At 44.3% G+C, this 24,802-nt stretch overlaps 1 protein-coding gene across 2 annotated transcripts in view; it reads right to left on the minus strand.

The window, feature by feature from the left end:
* The window catches only part of Myo5b (myosin VB), a 281,784-nt gene that overhangs the window by 149,884 nt on the left and 107,098 nt on the right, over window positions 1–24,802 (minus strand). For both annotated transcript variants that reach the window (XM_048363621.1, XM_048363620.1), the window contains exons 2-4: window positions 18,938–19,048; window positions 11,495–11,666; window positions 7,863–8,007 (exon numbers count right to left, since the gene is read on the minus strand). In XM_048363621.1, coding sequence (XP_048219578.1) covers window positions 7,863–8,007; window positions 11,495–11,666; window positions 18,938–19,048 — 428 coding nt within the window. The remainder of the gene's footprint in view (window positions 1–7,862; window positions 8,008–11,494; window positions 11,667–18,937; window positions 19,049–24,802) is intronic.

Here is a 24,802-nt window from a genome sequence, read left to right on the forward strand (position 1 = left end):
GAGCAAGGATGCATGTGGCCCAGAGTCAGGGGCAGAGAAAGATGACACGTGTTGGGAAGTGTCCACTCTTGCACAGTTGCACAGGCCAGAGCACTGGCCTACAGGTAAAGGCAAATGGAGACTGCGCAGAGCAACAGCTGCTCAAAATGGAGCCTATCTGAGCACCAGAGATGCCTGGTCAGGGGACCACCTGCTGGCCACAGCGTCTGACATCTCACTTCTTGTGACCATGACTTCCGGTTCTCTCCTTTCTGGCATGCTATGATTCTCCAGGGAAAACAGAGCGAATATTAATGAGCTCATTTCTTTTAGCTTTATGATTTAGCATCGTAAGCACACTGAGTCAGTTGCAGATATACAACTGTTACTAATACTTAGAATCTCTGCAGGGTCACGGAAGTTGGATAAGGGAAACTGCCAGACCTATTCCTTTTCCACACAGACAATTCCAAAAGGAGATGACAAATATACACAATTATTTTCTTTTAAAATACAGATGCCATCACCAGTCACATTCACTGCACAGAACATCCCCCTTCACTTGGACATTTAAATATACTAGAAACCAAAACATGACAGGTAGATATACATATATATATATATTTTTTTTTTAAATGACAGTGCCTAAGATTTGACAAGATCACAATGACACTGCAGCATCCCTCGGCGAGAAAGATCAGTGTGCACTAAAAGGCAGAGCAGGAGGTGACTGGGAAGATGCTCGGGGGACCAGGGCAGAAAAGGTTCAGGAGAATATCCCAGGGAGGAACTAGAGGGGAGCTTGACACTTAGGACATGAACAAGAAATCAAACACAAAGCAAGAGAGGAAAAGGAAGAACTGTTCTCAGATCACGTATCCCAAGTGTCTCCTCACTCATGCCCTGATGCAACTGAAGACGAGTCCTTACTTGAAATCCAGTGAATGCTAAGACAAGCCAAACCTCAGCCAACAACCGGCTGCCTGAGTCATGATTTCAGGGTTACTATAAAAACTCAGGCAATCGCGGTTCCTGACACACAGACCTCCCCAGGGATGCCTTCATCGACTGTACACAACTAGTCATGCTGTCTGTCAGCATTAACATCCACACCTCAAAGACATCAACAGTTTCAACAACTCCTAACACCTTCTCACCGATTTCAACCCCTCACGGAGACAAGGCCAGGGTGAGGACGCTGCCGCCACAGAGGCTGGGGTTTTGCCCGACTATGCTCGGTAGGTCCAGAGGGAAAAGAATATGCACAGAACTGTGGCTCATCCTGCACAGCAAACAAATCAAAAGATGCCCTTGCTCTCAGGAGGTTCTCAGTGATAGCATGAGATTCTGCCTGAAAACTTTACAACCCTAACTTCCTCCAACTGTCAAGAACTCAGGATAACAAGTCATCAAACATCAAAAAATTAAGGAAGAGATGAGTGCAGAGTTCACACCTGTAATCCTAGCTACATGGGAGGCTGAAATTGTGAAGATGACAATTCAAGGCTAGCCTGGACACAGTTTGCAAGACCTCATCTCAACCAATAAAGAGCTCGATATGATAGCATATGCCTGTCACCCCAGTCATGCAGGCTGAGATTGGGATAATCAGAGCTCCTGGCCAGCTTGGGCAAAAAAAGGTCAAGAAAAAGCTGAGCATGGTGGCATGTGCCTGCCACCCCAGGTAGAGCAAGAAGCATAAAATATAAGAAGACTGTAATTCAAGCCAGGAAAGCTTCCCCCCCACCCCCGCGCCCCAAGCAAGTCCCTATCTAAGAAAGATGTGACTCAAGAGGTAGAGTGCCTACCCAGCAAACACAAAGCCCTAATACCACAAAATAATTAAACAGCTGTCATTTGATCTAACAATTATTCTCAAAATGGAAATAGTTCACCTATTTTATTTTTAAAAAATCCAAGTTCCTTATAATTGGAAGCTTTGGAGACATATTAGAAAGTCCTAATCTATTGTCATGCATACTCCGCGAGTGTGAAGACGAAGTTGTTCTATGTTTGATCTCTAGAGATAAGTGATTGCATAACTTCCTTACTACCTAGGAATATATGCATACACAGACCTTTCTCATTGTCCTTACAGGAGCGCGCGCGGGCGCGCGTGTGCGTGCGTGCGTGCGTGTGTGTGTGTCCGTCCATGCACACACACATATGCTCACTCTGGGTTGCAATAGAGACAAACCTTTCCTTCTGTGCACCAAAGTGGAACACGTTTAGCTTCTCTCACCATGGACACTCACGGACACCCAGCTTTACACTGCTCCCCTGAGGCCTCTCAAGCTTTCTCTACACTTTCTGCAGGGGTGAGGATCCAAACTGAGCCAGACATTCTTTCTCAAGAGCCCAAGAAAGGCTTTGAATTCAAATGCCTATCCCCTACCCCATGAACAGGCCTTCATGCTTATGCACTCGAAACCCTGCCTCTAGGAAGGCAAGAGCCAGTGTCATTTCAGTCACCATTTTGGTCATGTGCCACAGGTGTACCTAGCCGCACGCTTCACCCCAGGCATTAGCAATCCCAGCTGTCATTGTTAGTCACACCTTGGCAACACAGGAGGGACAGATGAAGAATATGAGTGCTCAATTACTTTGGCTACCTGAGCAAATAGATTTGCTTTGCAGTATTCTTATTCTCTTTCAGAAAAAGCAAGAAAAATGAAATATAAACAGCTTCCAAAGAAAAAGAAAAGAGAAAAAGGAATAGAAGTAGCTAGTCCAATAAGATGGCTTCCTCCTACCATGGCTGGGAAATGTACAGAATTCTAATCCCACAACAGAATCTAAGTTACTTCTGAGCAGTAAGAGATGGGTCCAGTCTATGGGCTCCCAGTGTTTCCCTGAGGGTTAGACTGCTCTGGTCTGACAAGGACCAGAGAATAGTCCACAGCAATGAGGAGTTTGTCTGGCTTCTTGAGCCATGCAGGAGGCTTTGGGTAAACACTGAGTCGAAGTTCCATCTCTACCTGTTCACTTGTTCCTTGACCTTGCAAATTGTTCAGTGCCATGGGGAAAAGCAATCTTGTGTGGCAACTATGGGAAGTAAATGCACTTGTGTATCAATTAATTTTATTCTTCTTTGAGCAATAATCATACACCCTAGGGGTCAAGTATGGATGGTACAAAAGATAGAACACTGTATGTACCACAGAGCCTCACACTACTTAACTCCTGGGAGCTCTGTTTTTATTCTACTTGTCTCAGGACAAGTTATTTCCACAACAAACTCATCTCTGCACAAGAAGGGATTCTTATCCTTGGAAATGTATCAGATTATGAAGGACAAGATCATTATGAAATAGGGCTCATCAGGAAAAATTGTTCTTTGAACATCCCCTGTATCATATTACATTCTTATTCAATAAGCTCTAAAATGTCTCCATTGCTTTAGGCCAGAATTTCCTAAACAGTGTTGCATAGAACATTAGTCCCCTGAGATTATTGTTATGTCTATGTATGATTTGTGGCCCCAGCATACTGCATCCCTGTCTTGGAAATTCAGAAGGCATAAAGGCTCTGAGAAGCACTTCCTTGTAACTAAGGGGGTGTTTTAAGTAGACTAATCCAGGGCATCGCAAGCTCCACTGACCCCGTGTGCGCCTCTTATAGCGCACACGTCTCTCCGTTCACCACAGCGGCCAAAGGCCTTTGCAATGTGGCCTCGCTCACCTCTGCGGTAGGCCCACACGTGTCTGACTCACTCACCACATAGGACACATATGCCTGGGTGCCATCTGCTAACCATGCCTGCTTATAATGCCTTTACTTGCATTAGTTCCAATCACAAAGTCCACTCATTTGAAGTGAGTAATGTAATGGGTATCAGTGTGTTTGCGGGGGTGTGCATCCATCACCACGCATTTTTAAACATGTTCACCCCACCATGCACACATTTGAGAACACTTGTTATCACTTATCTTGGGGATATATGAGTGTGGAATTGTCGAGTAATATGGAAAATCGACCTAAAGTGCCCAAGAGGCTGCACTAATTTATATTTCCAGTGACCACGTGTGAGTATTTCTAATTTTTCAGCATCCTCACCAGCGCTGGTTCTGCCCTCTGGTTACAGCTTTTGCAGTGGGTGGGGAGGACTGTGCCACTGAAACGGTGTGGCCAGGCCTTCCATGGCCTCCTCCTGAGATCCAGGTTCCAACATTGCACTCTCACCTCTCACCTGTACATCCTATCAAGTCTTTAGGACCCAGCTAAAACCCTACAGTTTTCTGGAACCATCTGGAAACACGGTCTCCAAACTCAACTGAATGGACACAGCTTCTATGTAGACTTCCGCAGTTAAGCAGGTCAGGCCGGCACCTGCTGTCTCCAGATAGTGAGCTTGCTCCTTAACAAGTGGGGTAAAGGTCTTAAATTCCACAGTGGCCACAAGGAACCACCAAATAATTGGTGCTTCATAGTCCCTAAGGGTCCTAGTTTAACGTGAAAGATGTGGGAATTAAGGCAGGTTAAAAAAATGAAACAGAGGGGCTGGGGATATGGCCTAATGGCAACAGTGCCTGCCTCGTATACATGAGGCCCTGGGTTCGATTCCCCAGGTTCGATTTCCCAGCACCACATATACAGAAAATGGCCAGAAGTGGCGCTGTGGCTCAAGTGGCAGAGTGCTAGCCTTGAGCAAAAGGAAGCCAGGGACAGTGCTCAGGCCCTGAGTTCAAGGTCCAGGACTGGCCAAAAAAAAAAAAAAATGAAACAGAGGGAACTTAGGGTCTTAGACCAGGAGAGAAGAGTAAAACATATCAAGTTAAGCAAGCGGTGGAGATGAGCCCCCTGCCAATGTGCAGAGGACAGAATCCATACACGTGGTGTGTGCAGGAGTTTATTAATGTGTGTGAGAGGAACAGTTAACCCTTCTCTCTTACTAGTGTCTCCCCCCTTCTTTCTTGGGGCACTAGCAGTGCTCAGCTGTAAGTCTCAGGACGGGACAAAGCTCTGCACTAAGGAAGAGCTGGGTGCTGGAGGCTTCTACCTGCAATCTTAGTTACTTGGGAGAGTGAGATCTGGCAGACTATATTCTGCCTGGGAAGACAGGAAGAACAAGGTCACTATATTTCATCTCCAAAACAGCTAGCAAAAGCAGGGCTGGAGGGATGGCTCAAGTGATAAAAGTGCTAGAGTAGTGAGCATGGGGCCTTGAGTTCAAACCCCAGTACTGTACTTTTTTTAAAAAAGATGTACATCAAGCCTCTCATACTTTAACCAAGTCACTCATCCTGTCAACACATCTAGTGTTGAAAACTGTATGTGAACCCTCCTCCTATCCATTAAAGAATCACTGAAAGGAAGGCCAACTGCACTGCTTGAAAACAGAACTCATTCAGAGAGCTCTCTACTGAGACCACAAACCTTGGGTACAATACTTCTTATGTATGCCATGAGAAAATACTGCATTAAAACTTCAGCAAAAGGCCAGGTGCTGGTGGCTCACGCCTGTAATCCTAGCTACTCAGGAGGCTCAGATCTGAGTATTGTGGTTCAAAGCGAGCCCAGGCAGAAAAGTCTGTGAGATTCTTATCACTGATTAACCACCAGAAAACCAGAAGTGGCACTGTAGTTCGAAGTGATAGAACGCTAGCTTTGAGCAAAAGAGTTTCAGGGACAGCGCCCAGGCCCTGAGTTCAAGCCCCATGACCAACAACAATGACAAACCACACACAACAACAACAACAAACATCAGCAAAACTATTTGGATACACCCTAGAATTTATTGGGTACAGCAAGTATAAACCTTGGAACTTTAAAGCAAACCCTCAGTAATGCAAAAATCCTGGCTCAGTTGATGAATATCCATACCCCTTCGCCATCAAGTTCATTACCCTTGGCAAGATAGCTTATCACCACCATGACCCTCAACTCCCACATCTTCCTCTCTCCGGTGGGTGTGAACAAGACCCCAAACCAGCAAAATAACCCAAGTACTACGGCAGGGCCGGAAGTCAGGTACTGGCGATGGGGGGAGGGAGAACAGAGGCATCCAAATAGACTCACCAGGTACATAAAAACTGGAGGCTAGAAGACTTGTAATGGGGGTCCCAAGAAGCCTTTGAAAATAAAAAGAAGGAAAAGAAGAAGGAAAGGAGAGGAGAGGAAAGAGAAGAAAAAGAAGAAGAAGAGAAAAAGAAGAAGAGAAGAGGAGCACTCCAGCTCCAGAGATATCCACGGAAGAACAATGTACAAGGGCAGGAAGTCTTCAGCACCAAGCAAACTTCTGCTTTAGGACCATAAGAAAAAAAAACACCCAAAAACCTGTCCTTGAAGGGAGGAGGGGCGGTCATTGTCCTCAAATGAAGCAAGTGTGGCTCTCACAGGAACCTCCCTGCATTGTGCCATGTGCATACCCTCCGGTTGCCACACATGACAGGGCAGAGGAAGACAGAACACACCGCCACTCCCAGTGTCCCCACAACCTGCCTGGAACCTCCCTGGTGGACAGGAGGTACACAGCAACAAGTCTGCCATGCTGCCTTCTGGCGAAACCCTACTGGCAGATGAATACCTATGGTCCCTGTGACAGAATGAGAGAGGTCAAAGGTCGCAATCACTTTAGCTCCCAGATCATCATTTATGAACTTTCACAGTTCTCTAAGCACTGCTTAAATATATCTGTAATAGGCTTTCCTACTATTTTACATCATCAAAGCCTTTCCTCATGGAAACGAAAAAGTTTCCATTGACTGAAAAATTACACTCAGAAATCCACTGAAGAACGGATTTCCTGTCAAACAATGAGAAGACTCCTCTCATTGGCCTGAACAGTCCCTCCTGTGCTAGCTCCATGAAAGCACTGGCTAGAGGAGGTAAGGAGGAGGAGATGTTTGACAACTCACTACCTTACATATGTAACTGTAACCCCTTCTTTACATTATCTCGACAATAAAATTAAATTTTAAAAAGAAAGAATGCAACACTTACCTCCTAACTGATAAAACTATCTTCCCCCCTTCACACCTGAAAAGTTAAAGACCGTCACCAAGCCCACTTTCTGGTGAACCAGATTTGCACTTGTCTTTCTGAGCTATGAAAAGGGAGGGCTGACAAAGTAGCTCAGTGATGCACACTTGCCCACTAGAAAGCACAAGGCTCTGGGTTCAATCCCTAGCATGGCAGGAAACAAACTTCTAGGCTGAGCACTAGTGGTTCCTTCCTACAATCATAGCTACTGAGGAGGCTAAGTTCTGAGGACCCTGCTTCAAAGCCAGCTCTGCAGGCAAGTCTGTGAGACTCTTATCTCCAGGTAACCACCAGAAAAGCTGCAAGTGGAGCTGTGGCTCAAGTGACAGAGTGCCAGCCTTGAATGAAAAAGCTGAGACAGCATCCAGACCCTGAGTTGAAGCCCCCATACTTGCAGAAAAAAGAGGGAGGGAAGGAAAGGAAGAGAGAAGGTGGAAGGCAAGGAGAGAAGGAGATAGAGTGAGAATAAGAGAGAGCCCCTAATGTTGCCACCTCAAGAAGCTGTCTTCTGATTGGAGTCCTCGTGAATGTATGGAACTAGGAAGGATACATGAATGGGGAGGTGATAAGGTGGTTCTGTTAAACCACCAAAGGAAGAAAGAGGGTCAATAAAAGCCATCTGAGAGAGATGAAAGGCACGGAATGGACTCTGTTGCTCAGAAAGTGAATTAAATGCAAGGAGCCACTGCCATTATTCTACAACTCTAGGTTCAAGTCCACAAGAGCAAACACAGACCTGAGGTGGTGAGGCAGCAAACAGAACTGAGGATGCATTATTTCTAAGCCATTTCTTCATCCCCGGGCTCAGCACCTCTCCATGTGAACAGCAGCAGCAAAGGAAAGTAGCAACTTCCTTCCTGTCCCGATTCCCAGGAGCACTCCTGGGCTGAGTCTGTTCTCACCTGGCCATCTGCTTATACGCTTCTTCTGCCACAGCAAAGATGTGAGGGTCCATGTCGCCCATGTTTTGGCCACTGTAGGCATAGATGACATCTTGTCCGTAGATTGGCAGCTGTTCATAGGGGTTAATGGCAACAAGCACAATTCCTGCAAACAAACAAGGAAGTCAGAACCTGGGTGTGGCAACTCAACATTGTAATAGTCTTAGCTACTTAGGAAACCAGGATCACAATTTGAGGCCAGCCCAAAGCAAAGCTCATGAAATTCCATCTCAACCAAGTTTGTATATATCTGTCATCCAAGCTATGGGAAAGGAACAATAGAGGGCGAGGTGGCATTTGCTTGTCAGCCCAGTGACAGAATGAAGCATAAATAGGAGGATTACAGTGCAGGTCAGCCTCAGGCATAAAATAAGAAACCATATCTCAAAAACAATCAACACAGTTGAGTGCCATTGGCTCATATCTGTAACACAACCAACTGAAGAATCTGAGATCTGAGGACTGAAGTTTGAAGTTAGACAGGTCAAGAAAGCCCACAAGACTCCATTTCTACCTGGCTAGCAAAGAAAAGCTGGACTAGGACTAGAAGCATGGCTCAAGTAGCAGAGTGCCAGCAAAAGAAGAAAATAAATCCAAGTCAAAGCATGAGGATCTGGATTTCATTCCAGTAAGTACACACACACACACACACACACACACACACACACACACACACACACGCGACATAAAGGGTTGGTGGAGTGCCATTAGAGCTCCTACATAGTAAATACAAGGCCTTGAGTTCAACTCCTACTATCATCCAAATCCCCCCCAAATCTAAAGAATGAGAGGATAACAGAATGAGTCTTCACCATTCAACTAAAGAAATGATCTATGTGTTTCTGTGGTGAGCTATTGTGGAAAAAGAATACAAATATTTAGGTAGGTCTCTGATTATTCTGTATACACATACACTTATTACAAATGTTCAGCAAACTGAGTTCAGAAAACAGATACATGTACTATGTGAAATTATTTCTTTTTTCTTCCCCATGGTTTATCCCCTGTTGTCATTGAATTTGATTTTCGTACCCTGGGTATTATATATATTTATCTGAACTAGGGAAGGCAAGGGGAACATCAAAATGCTGAGACAAAGGATAAACGGTGAACCAATGCAACAGTGATACTTACAAGACAATGTTTTAAACTAACTGTACAACTCGGGGTGTGGGGGGGTTTGGGGAGGAGGGAAGGTGGGAGAAAAATGAGGGAGGTAATAAGTTTGACAAGAAATGTACTCACGGGCTGGGGATATGGCCTAGTGGCAAGAGTGCTCGCCTCGTATGCATGAAGCCCTGGGTTCAATTCCCCAGCACCACATATACAGAAAATGGCCAGAAGTGGCGCTGTGGTTCAAGTGGCAGAGTGCTAGCCTTGAGCAAAAAGAAGCCAGGGACAGTGCTCAGGCCCTGAGTCCTAGCCCCAGGACTGGCCAAAAAAAAAAAAGAAATGTACTCACTACCTTACGTATGTAACTATAACCCCTCTGTACATCACCTTGACAAAAAAATTAAAATAAAACAGATATAGCCCTGTACCTGTGGCTCATACCTATAATCCTGGCTACTGAGGAGACTGAGCCAGACAAGGTAGGAAGATCTGTGAGATCTTTATCTCCAATTAATCACCAAAAAGCTTGAAGTATAGCTACAGCTGAAGTGGTAAAGCACTATCCTTGAACAAGAAAAGGCAAGGGATAGCACCAAGACTATCCCAGGTCACAGACTTAAAAACTCACCTTAAAATTAAAATCTGGGAAAGCTTGAAATTGTTTTAAGAATGGAGGTGGAATAAGGAAGAATCATCGAGAGGGTGAATTTGATCACGGAACATCGTATGCATGTGTGGAAATCTCATAATGAAACCTCCTCAAACAGACTATGTTAGTAACAGTAAATTAGTAAACAAAATGTCTGGGAATAGAATTTTCACACTTGTGTGTGGGTTACCTTAAGTATAAGCAATGGTTGGACAGAGTACCATTTAAGTACTCAAATCCAACACTGGCTCAATCCCCAGTTGTGATTCAGGCATTCGTTTCTCAGTGCCTCCACTGCTTCAGCAAGTGCGCTTGCCGGAGATGTCCTTAGGGCAGCGGTAATGATGGAAGGAACCTCAGAATGATGTCTGCTTTTTTATATTATTATTATTATTATACTGGAGTACATATTTCTTTTTTTCTCTTCTTACAACTGTATTTCCCCAAAGGAGGTAGTACAAAGATGGACTCAACAGATATGCTGATTGAGCAATCAGAGAATCCTACAATATAATACAATCCTACATAGACGGGTGAGACAAGTTGATATTTGAGAACTTACGAAGAAAACCACCACCTGTAGTCTTTGAGATAAAACAGAAAAATCTGTTTGGGGTCTAAAACACAAACACTTTTCCAGTCATCTGGGAAAAAAGGCACAAGATGAGAAGTCTCCTACACTGTATTCCCTTCTGCTTTTGAAAGGAGACAGGAGGAACCTAAAGTAGAATAGACTTGGTTATTTCAAGTAAAGCAGAAAAGGCCAACAGAGCAAAGAGTTCCTGAGGTCCTGTTTTAATAAGATATTGCTTGAAAAGATAATCTGGAACAACAACAAAAGGTGAGGTCCTAATGAATTTCCACCAAAGCTAAGCTCTTGGAGAATCATCTTAGGAGCAGCCACACAAGTTTTCCTGGTTAGTAGAGGGTTCGATTTCAGGTGGTCTTTATTTCAAATTTTGATCTCAAACCCTGAGGCCAAAGATTTTCTTACAAGACTCCAGCTCCTTCTGGGGCAGCGGGAATGCAGTCTGGAGCAGGTGACAGGCACCCTGAATGGCTGATGCTGCAGGAGGGATTCCTTCAAATTGGAAGATGATGGCCATTTATCCTTTTGTACTAAAAGGGGAGATCTTCTCCGTGTGGAATAAAAAGGTAAAAAGGCTCCAGGCACCTCAGCATCACTGTGGTCACAAACATGACCAGGACAACCAGCACACAGGCAGCCCTGTGCTCTCTCTGTTGCTCACCAGGCCCTCAATTTGTCTGCTTCTCGAACAACAGTCTGTGCTGTTGTGCTTTGTTCCCACTATTAAATAATGCTTAAAGGTGGGGGATAAGAAACCCAAATTTTGGCTATGGGAAGAGGAGAAGCTTCAAGAAAAACAACTATGACAATTTCAGGACTTTCTGGTGTGAGCCTTTATTAGAGAGCAAAAGCTCACCAATTCAATAACCATGTTTGTATGCAGGAAAAAGAAAGTCACAGAGGAAGGAGGACCATTGTGCAAGCCAGGTGCACGTGTGCAGTGATGAAGGCATGCTCAGCCAGGACGCCAGAATGGGCTTACTGTTCTCCTGCAACTCCAAGCAGGAGCTCCACCAGCTGCCCCACTGTGTACGGCCCATTTCCTCCCTATTGAGCTGTGATTATAGACGAGTCAACCCGCAGAGACTAGGGCAAGCTAATTAAGCCACTTTCACTGTCTGCAAACATTTGGAGGGGCTCTGATGAGACTGAAGGCAGGATGCTAAATGGTTTGAGCTAAAAACTCATCTCAAGATGGTAACCACTTCCAAACACACAAGGCCAACAGACGTCTCCACTTACCACAGTAAGTATAGATATGGTTGGACTCCAGAAAACGGACCTTCAGGTTATGCAAAACTGCAGGCTCGTGAAGGTAGCTGAGGGCAGTGAGGTCATTTTCTCCCACCAAGATGTCTGGATTCCGCAGGAAGGGCAGCTGGTTGCTTTGCACATCCACTGGGTATTCCCGAATCTAAAGAAAAGCAGGCAGCACACACAGAGGCACAGTTCTTATGAAGTGTTCAGCTTGTATGCAATATCCTGTCTTCTTGGTTGGGATCACTATCCTAGCATGAGCATTTAAGATGAAGATAAGTAATATTTTTGGCTTGTTTTGTGTTAGTACTGGGGACTTGAACTCATGGCCTGGGTGTTGTCTCTTAGCTTTTTCACTCAGAACTGGTGCTCTACCCACTTGGGCCATTTCTGGCTTTCTGGTGGTGAATAGGAGATAAGAATCTGCTGGACTTTTCTGCTGGGGCTGGAGTTGAACTGCAATCCTCATATCTCAGTCCCTAAGTAGCTAGAATTACAGGCATAGGCCACTGGTGTCTGGCAATAATGTCTTAAAGAAAGGTAGATGAACAAGATACCTGTGGTTCCCATAAGATATAAGCCTCAGTGGAGATTTTGCTAGTGACATAATCCTAGTACATCAACATAAGAGACTAACATAAGAAATTCAGGCAGCACAATTAGATACGAGTATTCTACAACTTTTTTTTTAGAAGAAAATAACCTCCAGTTGCCACAGGAATATGATTTCTCCCATCTAAGAGACCTTTCTAGATTGTCCCATCTGCAAGAGTTTATCTCCCTGCAAGCCACTCTCCCTTTTAAAAATTATTCTTACAACTGATGAACTATCCTTTTTAAGTGGCCCCAAGTTGTGCTATTTGCATACATATTACTCTATATCCTCACTGCAGGCTCAGGGGAAGTAATTTTGCTCTGACCTAATGTACAGTAGGCACTTGGGAACAGCATTATATATCTTAAAGTCTAATCCCGATGCCTGCATCCTTACTTGGCATAGCATTTAGATGATCTGAGTGCTTGACAGGACACATTAACAATCGCACCGCGCACGCGCGCACACACACACACACTCACACACACACGTAATTTATTAAAGCTGGTGATATGTAAATATTTAAACAGTAGAAGCTTGGTGTTTTTAAACATTTGAACAGGAGGAACTTGGCTACTGGTCACCACGTGTTACCCAAGTGTTACATTTCTTACGGTGTTCTTAAGAATCATTTGTGGAGCTGGTGAACATAGTTTCTTGAGCCTAATTTATGTCAGGAGCTCTAATGGAGGGCCTAGGAATCTGAAATTTAAAAAATAATCTCAAGTAATTTTGATATACACAGTCTATGGATTTTAAAAATCACTTATGTTAAAACTTACGTTAATTGAAACATTGTATAAACAATTTTAGGAAATGCCACGGACATAGTTGTGATAACAGTCCATTCTTGAGAGTATAAATATCATTGTTCCCTACACTCTACTTTCAGAGGTACTTGTCCTAAGAATATGCCAATAAGTACTACAGTACTTATTGTACTTAAGTAGTACAGTACCCATGGCTGTGGGTGCTAACATAAGCAGATAAATAAAATGCAATCAACAGATCCAGAAACAAATGCAAGTACATATGGAAAACATATGTGACAGCATTAAAGTTTCAAAAAAGAATTTTTCACATAGTATCAAAAAGAAACTAAATGCCCATTTAGGAAACAAAATGATGCCAGTATTCTACTCTTATTTAAACTAACAAATTATAGATTGAACCAACTTAACAATAAAGCCAAAATGAAAAATGAGTACTAGATAAAATAAGAAAAATATGAAATATTTGTGCTAAGTTTTAGAAGGATGACGGAAAACCAAAACCATTTACAAAATATTCCTAAACTTAACTATAATAAAGAACTTTGAACTGTCATAAATCATATCATCTGAAAGTCAAATAGGAGAAAGGAATAAGTATTCTGCATTGCAATGATATAAATCACCTTATTAATATCAGGCTTTCAAAAATCAAGAAAATTGACATAAAAACCGGAAGCTAGTCACAGAACAGAAATCACATATAAGCAACAAATAGAGGATATATGAAAATGATTCAATCTGACCACTAACCACAAAGATGGATATAAAGGCTTTATTTAGCACACGCTGTGCATGGAAGTACATGGCTATAATCCCAAACCTAGTTGGGCTGAAGCAGGGCAACCATGAGTTGGAGGCCAGATTGGGCTACAACAGTAAGATGCTGCCTTAACCGGGGAGGAGGGGGGATTCAGCATCAATAGTGTTCATTAGATAAACGTCTAAAGACAGATAAGATGCTCAACGAGAAGAAGTATATGGGCAAGTAGGTTTTCTGTTCCCGGGAACATACTGGCTCTGGGCCATTTGAGCCATACCTCCACCCTCAACAGACTTTTCTTTCTTAGCCTAAGAATCACACAAGTGAGCAATGATAGAGACTTACTGAACTATGACTACTGAATGTAAAAAGACAGACCAATAGAGATGGCAATGGTCATGCAGCAGTCACCCCATTTTTTTCCAGCATGAGGTATATGGAATGAATTACACTATCTGCAATGACATCTCTCAAAATATCACTGTTTATCTCTGTGGGATTTTCTTCTGTCTATACTTTTTAATCCCATTTATTATTAGTCAAGGACGTTATTCCTGCGGAAAACTATTTGCATTCAACTTTCTACTAGTTTTCACTAGTAAAGAACTACTATAAAGATGAAGCAGACCAAGCTGGGAAGGTGGCTTAGTGGTAGAGTGTTTTCCTAGTATTCAAAAACTCCTGGGTTCCATTCCTCAGCACCACATAAACAGAAAAAGCTGGAAATGGCACTGTGGCTCCAGAGGTAGAATGCTAGCCTTGAACAAAAAGAAGCCAGGGACAGTGCTCAGGCCCTGAGTTCAAGCCCCAGGACTACCAAAAAAAAAAAAAGATGAAGCAGACCACAATTACAGAAGTGAGAACTTCCTTTTCACTAGGCTCTACTTTCTTTTTTTTTTCAAGATGTAATTGTAAGCTATATTTCACCTCACAAAACCTCTCTCAGTCAGAGAATTGTATACAGTCTATGTGTATCACATTTTTGGGAGGTTTATATTTCCTAAGTGGTAAAGAATGAGCCAGAGTGAATCATGGCTCTCGAGCAAACTTGACTCAAGTTCACTGACTCCACTGAACTTCAAGTTTTCATCTGGGAAACAAGGGCATTAATAGTGGTCTCTACAGAGAATTATTTGGCAGTCCCTAGGAAAGGCCTTGCCCAGTGCCTGTCACAAAGAGCTCCTACAGGGAACAGCATGTGCAGTTTGCTGAGATGTTGCAGAGGAGCCTGAGGCTCTGGCCTTGAGCTCTTCCCAGTGCCCATGGTGTTCTGGTCGAGGCCCCACCTTGTAAAGGTTCTACCACTTCCCAATAATGCTGCAGGCAGTGGCCAAACCACTGACACATGGGCCTTTGTAGGGTACTAAAGATCAAACTTCAGCAGTACTTTCCTTGAGTTAGTGTGTTGGAACTCTGTCAGATCTCCCTTCCAAGAGGCATTCTACTGGCATCGGAAGAGACGTCCCCAAGTCTCCGAGTCACCCTCCTCAGCAGCAGCCCAGTGTGGGATGGAGCCCTCACCTGGCCCTTTGATTTTCCGAGGCCTAGTGTCTTCACACCTGAGACAGAAACCCTGGCACTCCATCTTTTCTCAGCTGAAGCTCCTTTCAGACCTCTTTAAGCATATAGAGGCACTCACATATGCAATTTTGTGAAAACACATCCACAAGGATGCTACTGGCATTCGTTACAGTAAAATTGATAAGGGGTGAAAAATGCCCAGTATAGCAGAAAAGAGGTAAGAGCTGCAAGCTCAGCACTCCGAGCCACAGATCTCTCCACGTGTGGGCATCCAGAGGGAAGGAGACTTAACATTGTGGTTGTTATTGACAACATCGATTGGAATTTAACACCGCTACTAGTGTCCAACACAACATTTATAGCTAATTGTGGCTCCAGAAGGGCTCAAGATAACAGATGAGGAACATGTTGCAATATTTAATGAGCCATATTACTCCTAGACATTTGTCCAGAAGTGTAAGATGCTAGATCTTTGCACCAGCACCTAGGTAGAAATTGAATGCACCTCTAACTAGGATTTTTTTTTATACTGAGAGTGTCTGGTTCACTTAAATACTTTTTGTAAACTATACTTGAACAGATGTTGCTTTACATTCTCTCCATTCAGCCCCACAAACATCAGGGTAGTCTTGGAGACACTAAAACAAGTAGAGCATGTTAACACTAAATAAAGCTCTTCTGTCCCTCTATCCTCCTAACCATGAGCACGAAGGCAGGTCGTGCAAACAGGAAGCGCAGGTCATCTTGGTGGCTGCTGGCCACTGAACACACACTGTGGGCAAACAGGGGCAGGAAAGCAAAAGCAGGAAACCAGAACTCTGCCAGCCACTTGAGGGCAGAGTGGAGCAGTTTGGCCAGGGAGGTGGGGCCAAGAAAGAGACCACACGATCTGCACACAACTCTGCTCCAGGCAAAGCTGGGGGTGCCACACTTGCCCAACATTAGCATCCCCAGGTGTCTAATCTGTTTAAAGATAGAGCCCTGTGCTAAGGATGAGCACACAGATAACTTATACCTATTATGGCTCTAGGGAGAGGAAAAAAATAGGAGACAGTATTTATTTATCTCCAAAATAAGTTACCATGTTCTCATTGACTATGAAATAGAACATCTTACACTATGGCGGGAGAAATAAGTCAGACACAAAAGCACAAATATTGTATGATCCCACTTCTCTGAAGCCCCTAGGCCAGTCAAAGTCAGAGACAGAAGGTAGAATGGTGGCTGCCAAGAGCTAAAGGCAGGGGGTAAAGAGAATGGAAGGACAGCACCGAAATGGGGCCAAATTTCTGTTGTGCAAGATGAAGAGCTCTGGAGAAAAATTATGGTGACACCTGTAAAACAGTGGAAAAGCAACCAAACTGTCTACCTAAAAACAGTTTATATGTTTTACCAAGTAAAAATATAAATAAGCAAGCAAGTAAGCAAGTAAAAGCAGGGGGAAGACATCTTAGAGGGCAGTGAGAACCCTTAATTGGAGGGACAAGTTGGCAGTGAGTTGAAGGTCTTGTCATATGACAGCCCAGGACTGGGAGTAGTGCTTTTTCAGCAGAGAATCTGACTTTCCCTTTGCTGCTGCACTGAAACTAACCCCATTAGACTTTGGGGGCCCAGGGAACAGGATGAGGGAGGCTGGAAAGCTGTGCAACCAGCTTGAGGCATCAAGGATGGTTTCAGCTCCAGAGGAGCTGCTCTTCAAGCATCCAATGTTAGCCACGCTTCCAGTGATGCTGACAGCCAGCTGCCGGCGAGGCACAGCTCACGAGCGACCTGGAAAGACTCAAGCACCCAGTGCTCTCATTGCCGATCTCTAGGCCCCGGGTTGTTTCTGATTCCATGCTGACTGGCTTCCTAGCCCGGGAGGTTGGAGCTGGAATCTGGACAGCTGTCAGGATTAGTCATGCAGGACCGAACGCCCTGTGCGGCAGGAGAGGCAAGCATCTGCTCTGTTTGAGCAGCATGGAAGATCATTGCTCACTGCCTCCACACAGCTCTCCACAACACCCACCCACTTGAAAAGATCAACTGAAATGAAATCTGTTCCAGTAGAAGACACACCATTCAAGTGGGTGGAATAATTTCATTTTGTTTCTGGTGTGGGAGGGGAAGTTATTCAACACGATCAACAAGATTTTCATCTGGCAACAGTTTTGCTTCTCACCTCCAAACTAAGAAGGGACTAGCAAAGCCTGCCTGCCAGCTAGGGGACAGCAAAAGAGGTCCACCTTCTAGGCAATCCAACGTCCTGCCCCAGCTCTACCAAGTCACACACGCTCACGTTGATACCGAGGAAGGTAATGGTAGGAAATGTCCAACAAACAGGTTAATCACCAACCATCTAGAAAAGAGTACCAAGACCAAAATGCTTAAAAAGGATTTTGGAAAAAAAAAACAAACACCAGTCAGAAAGTAGTCTAAGGCTAAAGGACATTATACGGACTTTTAGTGCACTCAAAATCAGAGGGAGACAATAATCACACCAACTCAATCCCTTTCTCCATGTGATCCCCAGTGCACTGGCCTTCCTTGCTCCAAAGGGCCACTGAGGTGTCAGGCATTGGCACCCATGTCTCTTTCAGTGTGGGGAGCTCTCAGCTTACTGCAGTGACTGATTTCCTTCTCAAGAAGCCTGGTAGCTGCACAGCTTTGCTTCAGCAGCAAGCTCCTCCCCTGCCCCATGCCCCGTGCCTCGTGCCCCCTAACCCCTGCCCCCGCCCCATCCCATCCTCAGCCACCTGTTCCCCTACCTACTATAACCGCTCACAACCTCCAGTCTCACTTCTCTTTCAGGTTCACTGTCCCCCCCCAGCATGGAGCTCCTTGAAAAGGCAGGGCCCCAATAGTCTACCCATCTACTCTCATAGTTTTCCACAGTGAGCACTGCCAGTATTAAAATACATGAAACATGCACCGATTACAGAAAAGACTGGTCACATAGAAGACTCATTAAAAAGGAAAATGAATAGGCTTCCCCTTCTCCCACCTCCTATAGATACTACTACTTTGTATCCTTGGGGAAGGAAGCAGCCTGAAAGTCAGTAAAAAAACGATGGTCTCAGGCCAGGTGCTGGTTATCTCATACCCGTCATCCTAGTTATGCAAGAGGCTGAGATCTTAAGATCACAGTTCAAATCCAGCCCAGGCAATAAAGTCTGTAAGACTCTTATCTCCAGTTAACCACCAGAAAACCAGAAGTGGAGCTGAGTCTCAAAGTGGCAGAGTACTGGCCTTGAGCAGAAAAGCTCAGAGACAGTGCTCAAGCCCTGAGTTCAAGCCTCAGTGCCAACACACACACACACACACACATACACACACAGCTCTCTACATATATGAAGATCCTACTTGCCAAGTACAATCTTGAAGACTTGTTACATCTTAACCAATTCTATTCCCCCAAATAGTTCTGTAAAAGCTGACCTCTATCAGTTGGAGGCATCCAAAAGGCACAAAAAAAGTGCTTACTTGTCTAGGGTTACAAAGCCAATAATGACTGAGCCAGGATCCCACTGCAGATGGGTCCGTGCTCAAGAACCCATGAACTGTTCTTTATGGTCAATCACCTCCCACATGCCCCACAGATACAGAAGATTCTTGCCTCCGCCACCAGGGTCACTCGGTGGGCACTTGTTTCTCATGTGACAGCCACAGAGTGGCCTCATGGTTTAGCACTTTCACATAGATCATCAACAGCTTCAATGGCCAAGAAAACCTTCAGTGCACATAAAACACTGCGTCCCGATCACGACATGCCTCAGCTCCCCACCCCAACCGGCACTCACCGTCTCATCTTCCAGTTTGAGCTGGAGGCTCTTCTCTCCTTCTTTGTAGTTCTTGGTTAGTTCAGCTGAGCGCCATACTTCATCTGGATCGGGGATCCAGACCCTCGTGTACTGAAAAATGAGAAGCGAAGAGACTTAATACAAAATTGTAAAGCAATGGAAAGACTTGGGGGGAAAAATAATGTTAAAGGAAATCAGGCCCAGTGAGACAAAAGATACATGTTTTCCCTTATATGGGGAAGCTAGATTGAACTTATAAACTTATAAGTAAATATACTGGGTGGTATGCACGTGTGTGCAAATGCATTAACTGAAGTGCAACAATCACACTCAATTGGTGTAATTCCTTAGGAAGGTAAAGTCAAAGTTCAGCAAAATAAAACACCGGGAAGCAAGTACTTGAAAGGGGTGGGGTGGGGACAAAGGTGGACAAATGAAGAAGAGAGGGAGAACGCAGCCAAGAATCCAGTGTACATCCTAAACAATTAAGAAGAGTGAGGGAAGGGATGTGGAGGGGAGGGATGACTGAGAATGTTGAAAGGGGTGACATTGATCAAGATAGATCATATTCATAAACTGCTTTGGTAAATGACAACTCCTTTGTACAACTACTTGAAAATAATTTTTTAAAAAGAAAAATGCGAAGCAGTGAGTTTTCAAAATACATATGAGTATCTAGGAAGGGTCTTGGCCAGCGAAGTTTTAAAGCAATGTGTTCATATTTTTCCCCTTGTCTCAAGATATCCTGCCATCCAGTGCTGTAACAGATAAGTAACTCATAGGACTGATAAAGATGGTATCCTGTAGATTTGTAAGACAACATGACAAATCAGTGGAATTAAAATACTGCTAGAGATGCCAGGTGCCTGTAATCCTAGCTAACCCCAGCGGCTGAGATCTGAGGACTGCAGTTTGTGGCCCAGACAGGAAAGTCTGAGACTCTCATACTTCCATGGAAAAGCCGAAAGCAGAGCTGTGGCTCAAGTGGCAGAATACCAGCCTCCAGTGAAAATGCTGAGGGACAGTGTCCAAGCCTTGAGTTAAGCCCCAGTACCAGTACACACACACACACACACACACACACACACACACACACACACACACACACACACACAGAGAGAGAGAGAGAGAGAGAGAGAGAGAGAACAGATGGTCACTAAACAGTCACTGGGGACAGGATTGATGAACAGAACTTATGGGACACCTGGCTTATACCTAATGATAGATTGGCAAATAATCCCTATAAAAATGTAATGTAAGTAGGTGGTATGACCAATTCCTAAGGAGAACAATGGCTTTCAATGTGTCAAATCAATGCCAACACAGAAAGAGGAAAGTTTAGTAGCCAAATTCTTGTATAACTTTTAGACAGACATAGGGAATGTCAATCTGCTCAAGCAAGCTTTATGCTCAACTCAAGTAAATATTCGACACCTACCACATACCTGTCTATGTAGATGCTGCTACACATTTCTTCAGTCTCCACAATGACAATGCATGTAGACACACATTGAGCTTATTGCAGCTCACTGTGTAAACAGAATGGTAGCAGCCCTCTGTGCTTCCTGAATGCTGTTCATCTTACTTCATGGATTCTCAGTTCAGAGGTACTACAAATTACTTACAGGGATATTCACTCAGCATCATGCTTATTACAGATATGCTTATCACAGACATAGTTTTTGTACTATGTCCAAGGTTACAAGGTTATTTTAATGATGATCAAATTTTGCATTCTGGTTTTGCGAACTATCTCCTAACCCTCTCCCTACCACCACCTCAAGGAAGATGCATGGCTCTTTTTATGGTTTAGTAGAAAGCAATAAATGATCTGTGCAAGAGAAATAGCCAAGCAGACAGACACACAAGTAGGAAGGGAGAGACAAGTGAGGGGGAAGGAAGGTTCAGAGGGGAAGAGCTCCCTCTTAGGGTGATGAAAATGTCTGGTAAGCAGACTGAGGTTGTAACTATACAACATTGTGAGCTCTTCACTTTGAAATGGCTAATCCTATGTGCTTTTTGCTAAAAGCCAACACAACACACACTGCTGGTTTGCAGAAGACACAAAGAGCATGTTGTTCACATGCCTTCTTCTGCATGCGCTTCTAATGTCAGCCTGTGGTGACACATGGCTATCATTTTATAAGCCAAATGGAAACTCTCCAGAGAGATTCTGAGTTGCCTCTTAATTTTCTCTCACCTGAAATGAATTCCTTCCTGCAAATCTGACTCCCTCCAGCTTTTCTATTAGCAGACAACTTAAAAGCCAAACTCATTCATAAAACCCAAGTAGAGGGCTACACTACTTGTCTCTATCCTGTTTGAATAATGCTTATCCCTATCATGTGGACATAAATGAAACAGCCAGTCTGACCTAAATTATCAAAAAAGAGCTGCATATAGTTAGTAGTGAAAGCAGAGGCCCGCCACACATGCATTTGCACTCAACTGTTGTTTTAGCCCCCTCCCAGCCCCCTTCCTTCCTCTTGTCTTCCCCAGAAGCCCCTCATTCAGCTAGAGGGATGACTGTCTATGACAATACAATCCCTGGGGAGCCCTTATTCTTTCCCATGCCAGGCAATACCTGATGACTTATATTGATCTCTAGGGCGGGGACCAGGCAATGTTTCTGAAGCTCCCCACTTAAACCACATGTGCCCGCAGGTGGAGAACCAGCAGTGCAGGTGGCTCAACTGCATAGCTGACTAAAAGGACATCGTGGGCCCTGTGGTGCCTAAAGGTCTCTGTGCCCCAGTTTGCAGTATTCTCTGCCCAGAAGCCCCAGGCAGAAAGCAAAGACACTGTCCAGAAGAACACACTACTAACGTATTTGTATAAATCCCAGGTACTATAGTTCAGGGTTAAGTTAACAGGCTTGGTCAGCTTTGATGAGATTTCATTATCAGCTTGAGTAAAGTTGAGGCATGGATCTGAGCCTCAGTTTCCTCAGTTGAACAAAGGGATAAAAGTTATGCCTACTTCATGAAGGGTCCCAATAGTTAAAACAGAGCCCAGAGGCAGAGCACATGAGCAACTAGAAAGTATGGTCCTCGTGGGAGTCTGGACAGGATTAAGGGAATGGGAAAATAAGAAGTACTGTAATACTTTTTTCGGGGGGGAGGGGGTCAGTTATGGGCTTGAACTCAGTGCCTGGGCACTATCTCTGGACTTTTCTGTTCAAGGCTAGTTGACCACTCTGCCACAGCGCCACTTCTGGTTTTCTGGTGGTTAATTAGAGGTAAGAGTCTCACAAACTTTCCTGCCTGGGTTGGCATTGAATGGCAATCCTCAGATCTCAGCCTCCTGAGTAGCTAAGATTATAAGAATGAACCACCAGCACCCATCAACTGCAATACTTTTAATGTCCTGCTGGTTCTAATATTTAGGTAGCCAAACCTTGCCTTGAGTAGTTGGATCCAAACACTCCAAACACTGAGAGAAGAGATTCTGGCTGGCATAACAATTAGCTACAGATCTTTACAAACAAAAGTATCAGCATCCACATCCCACAATTGAATAAGATTAAATCTCTAGGAGCAAACAACAGAGCACTATACCAACAATAATAACTTGGGGGAAAAAACACCACTTTTCTTTTCCACATGTTGAATGTCATAATAAAACCAGTTTTTCATAGTAGCCTTAGTGCACAGGTGAAACTTAGGGAACAAAATAGGGGCAGTTGAACCATTAATTCCCTGGCATTATTAAAAGCGTCCTTTATAACCTCATATACAAGCATAAGTAATATTAAGTACAGTAATTATTTCAACTTAAATTCAAAACTGAATTAAGGTGAGCAGGGCTATCATTCCTTCTTTATACAGGAGAAACCAAGTGCTTGACAATGTCTCTGCTTGCCAAGAGCTGAGTGGAGAGACAGAACTAGAACAAAGATCTCAGACTAACACTCTTAATCCTTCCACTGTCCAACCCTCTTGGAGAAATAGGATTTTCTTAGAGCAGCCTCGGTCCTGCTGAATATGTATTCTAAACAGATAAAATGTTGTGTAATTACACATTAAAAAATGAAAACGATGCAAATGTCCATTTGCAATGGCAGGCCAAGAGAAACCAGCAGGCACTTTCTGTGATAAGTATCAGACAGATTAAAGTTTTAGTTGCAATGAAGCCTTGCCTAAAGCAAGGCAGCCTGGACTGAGTTACCTGCAAAGGGACAAAAAGAGACTCCAAGGCCCATCTTGGTGGCTGCCCAGATCATTTACTTACTCATCCTTGCCTGTGTTTTGGGAACCAAGAGCAGAAATGCTATGTGATGCAGATTTGTTCACTGCTGCATCCTTAGCACTAACTCCATGCCCACAGGCTAGTGGGCACTCCAGTCTATGCTATGTAACTGTTACTGGGGCTCTCATCAAGTGCAGGTGAGGAGAGCTCCTAACAGAACAGAAAATGCAGTCGGCAGGCACTACCTCAAGACAGGAATTCTTGCTTAAGATCACTGGGGAAGATAGAGGTATGTGTTCACTGACATCCACCCCTCAAGGGGCACAGAAGCCGCTGAGCTTTCCCAGCCAGGACCAGTCTGAGCTTAGCCATTCGGTGTCTCATTAGAGACAAAAGCTACCAGCAAAGAAATGGATAACTGGACAGTGAGTTTCTAGGGGAAACGGAGCCAAGCCAAGCCTGGGCATCAGACCCAGCAAAGAAGCCACTTTCCCCATCTTGGCTGGAGCCTCAGGTCCAGATACAAAGTGACAGAAGGGAGAGCTTGAGAATCCAATGGTAAGAGGCTTGGAAAACCCTCTATGCCAATATGAGACTCCTCAAAAATGGAGATATTCATGTTTGCTTCTTCAAGGAGGTTATGCACACACTAAGAATGTCCTAAGTCATGTATTCCCTTTGGTGTAAGTGCATCCAGTTTGAAGCTTCACCTACTAAAGCAATAACTCCATAGAGGAGGGAGGGAGGAGGGAGGGAGAGGGAGGGGGAGGGAGGGAGGAGGGGAGGGAGGGAGCACCTATCCAGACTAAGCCTGTGGTTTAATTTCAGTGCTACCACAATGGCAGCCTGCCCAGCTGCTGAGTACCTGGCAGGTACTGCGTTTGAAAATAATGCAAGCACCCTGCCTGGCACGGTCTGCACAAAGGGGGACACATTCCATTGTCTTCCAAATTCTGCTAACTTTGCAGAAGAAAAATTAGGCCTTTTACTTCCACTGAGCAGAACTTTTCCCAATCATTCCCACATTTACTGACATCTGAAGACTGGCTCCATGGCCCAGACACCAACTACATCTGAAAGCCAGAGATGATTAATTTTGGAGGTCAGTGTCAAGAAGTGCCCACGGTTCAGCTGCCAGTCATCTTCCTTTCCCACTTACTGGACTCCCACTGTGGGAGACAAGCGACAAGGAGGTCAAAAAACAACTAAGAGTAGTTCCCATTCCCAAATCCCATCAGCTGATTAGGTTCTAAGTTCTGAGGCTCAACTTCCTCATCTGGAAGTGGAAGGAGTCTGCTCTATGGGAGTTTGCTAGGATTAAGTAATGTAGACAAAACACTTAGCACAGCAAGTGCTGTGTACTTATCATTCCTGTGCAGGAACTCAGGGCCTGGGCTGATTCTACATAGAGAACCCTCCACGAGTGTCCCACAGTCAATGATCAAGGATGTGTGCACAAGGTATCTTGGGTACCTCCAGGTCCCTTGCTTTATTTACTGAGTTACTTCCTCCTTTTCCTCCTCCTCCTCCTCCCCCTCCTCCCTTTAGCAATAATCCAAGCTTTCTAATCTCCCTCTTTATTCATCCCCCACAAAAGCTTTCTGAATTATTGATACCTTCCCAGTCCTCCAATGCTCTTCAGGAGCAGTTCCCTAGAATTTATTGTCGGAGGAATCC

Source organism: Perognathus longimembris, chromosome 15, assembly GCF_023159225.1.
Source record: "Perognathus longimembris pacificus isolate PPM17 chromosome 15, ASM2315922v1, whole genome shotgun sequence".
Taxonomy (NCBI): Eukaryota; Metazoa; Chordata; class Mammalia; order Rodentia; family Heteromyidae; genus Perognathus; species Perognathus longimembris.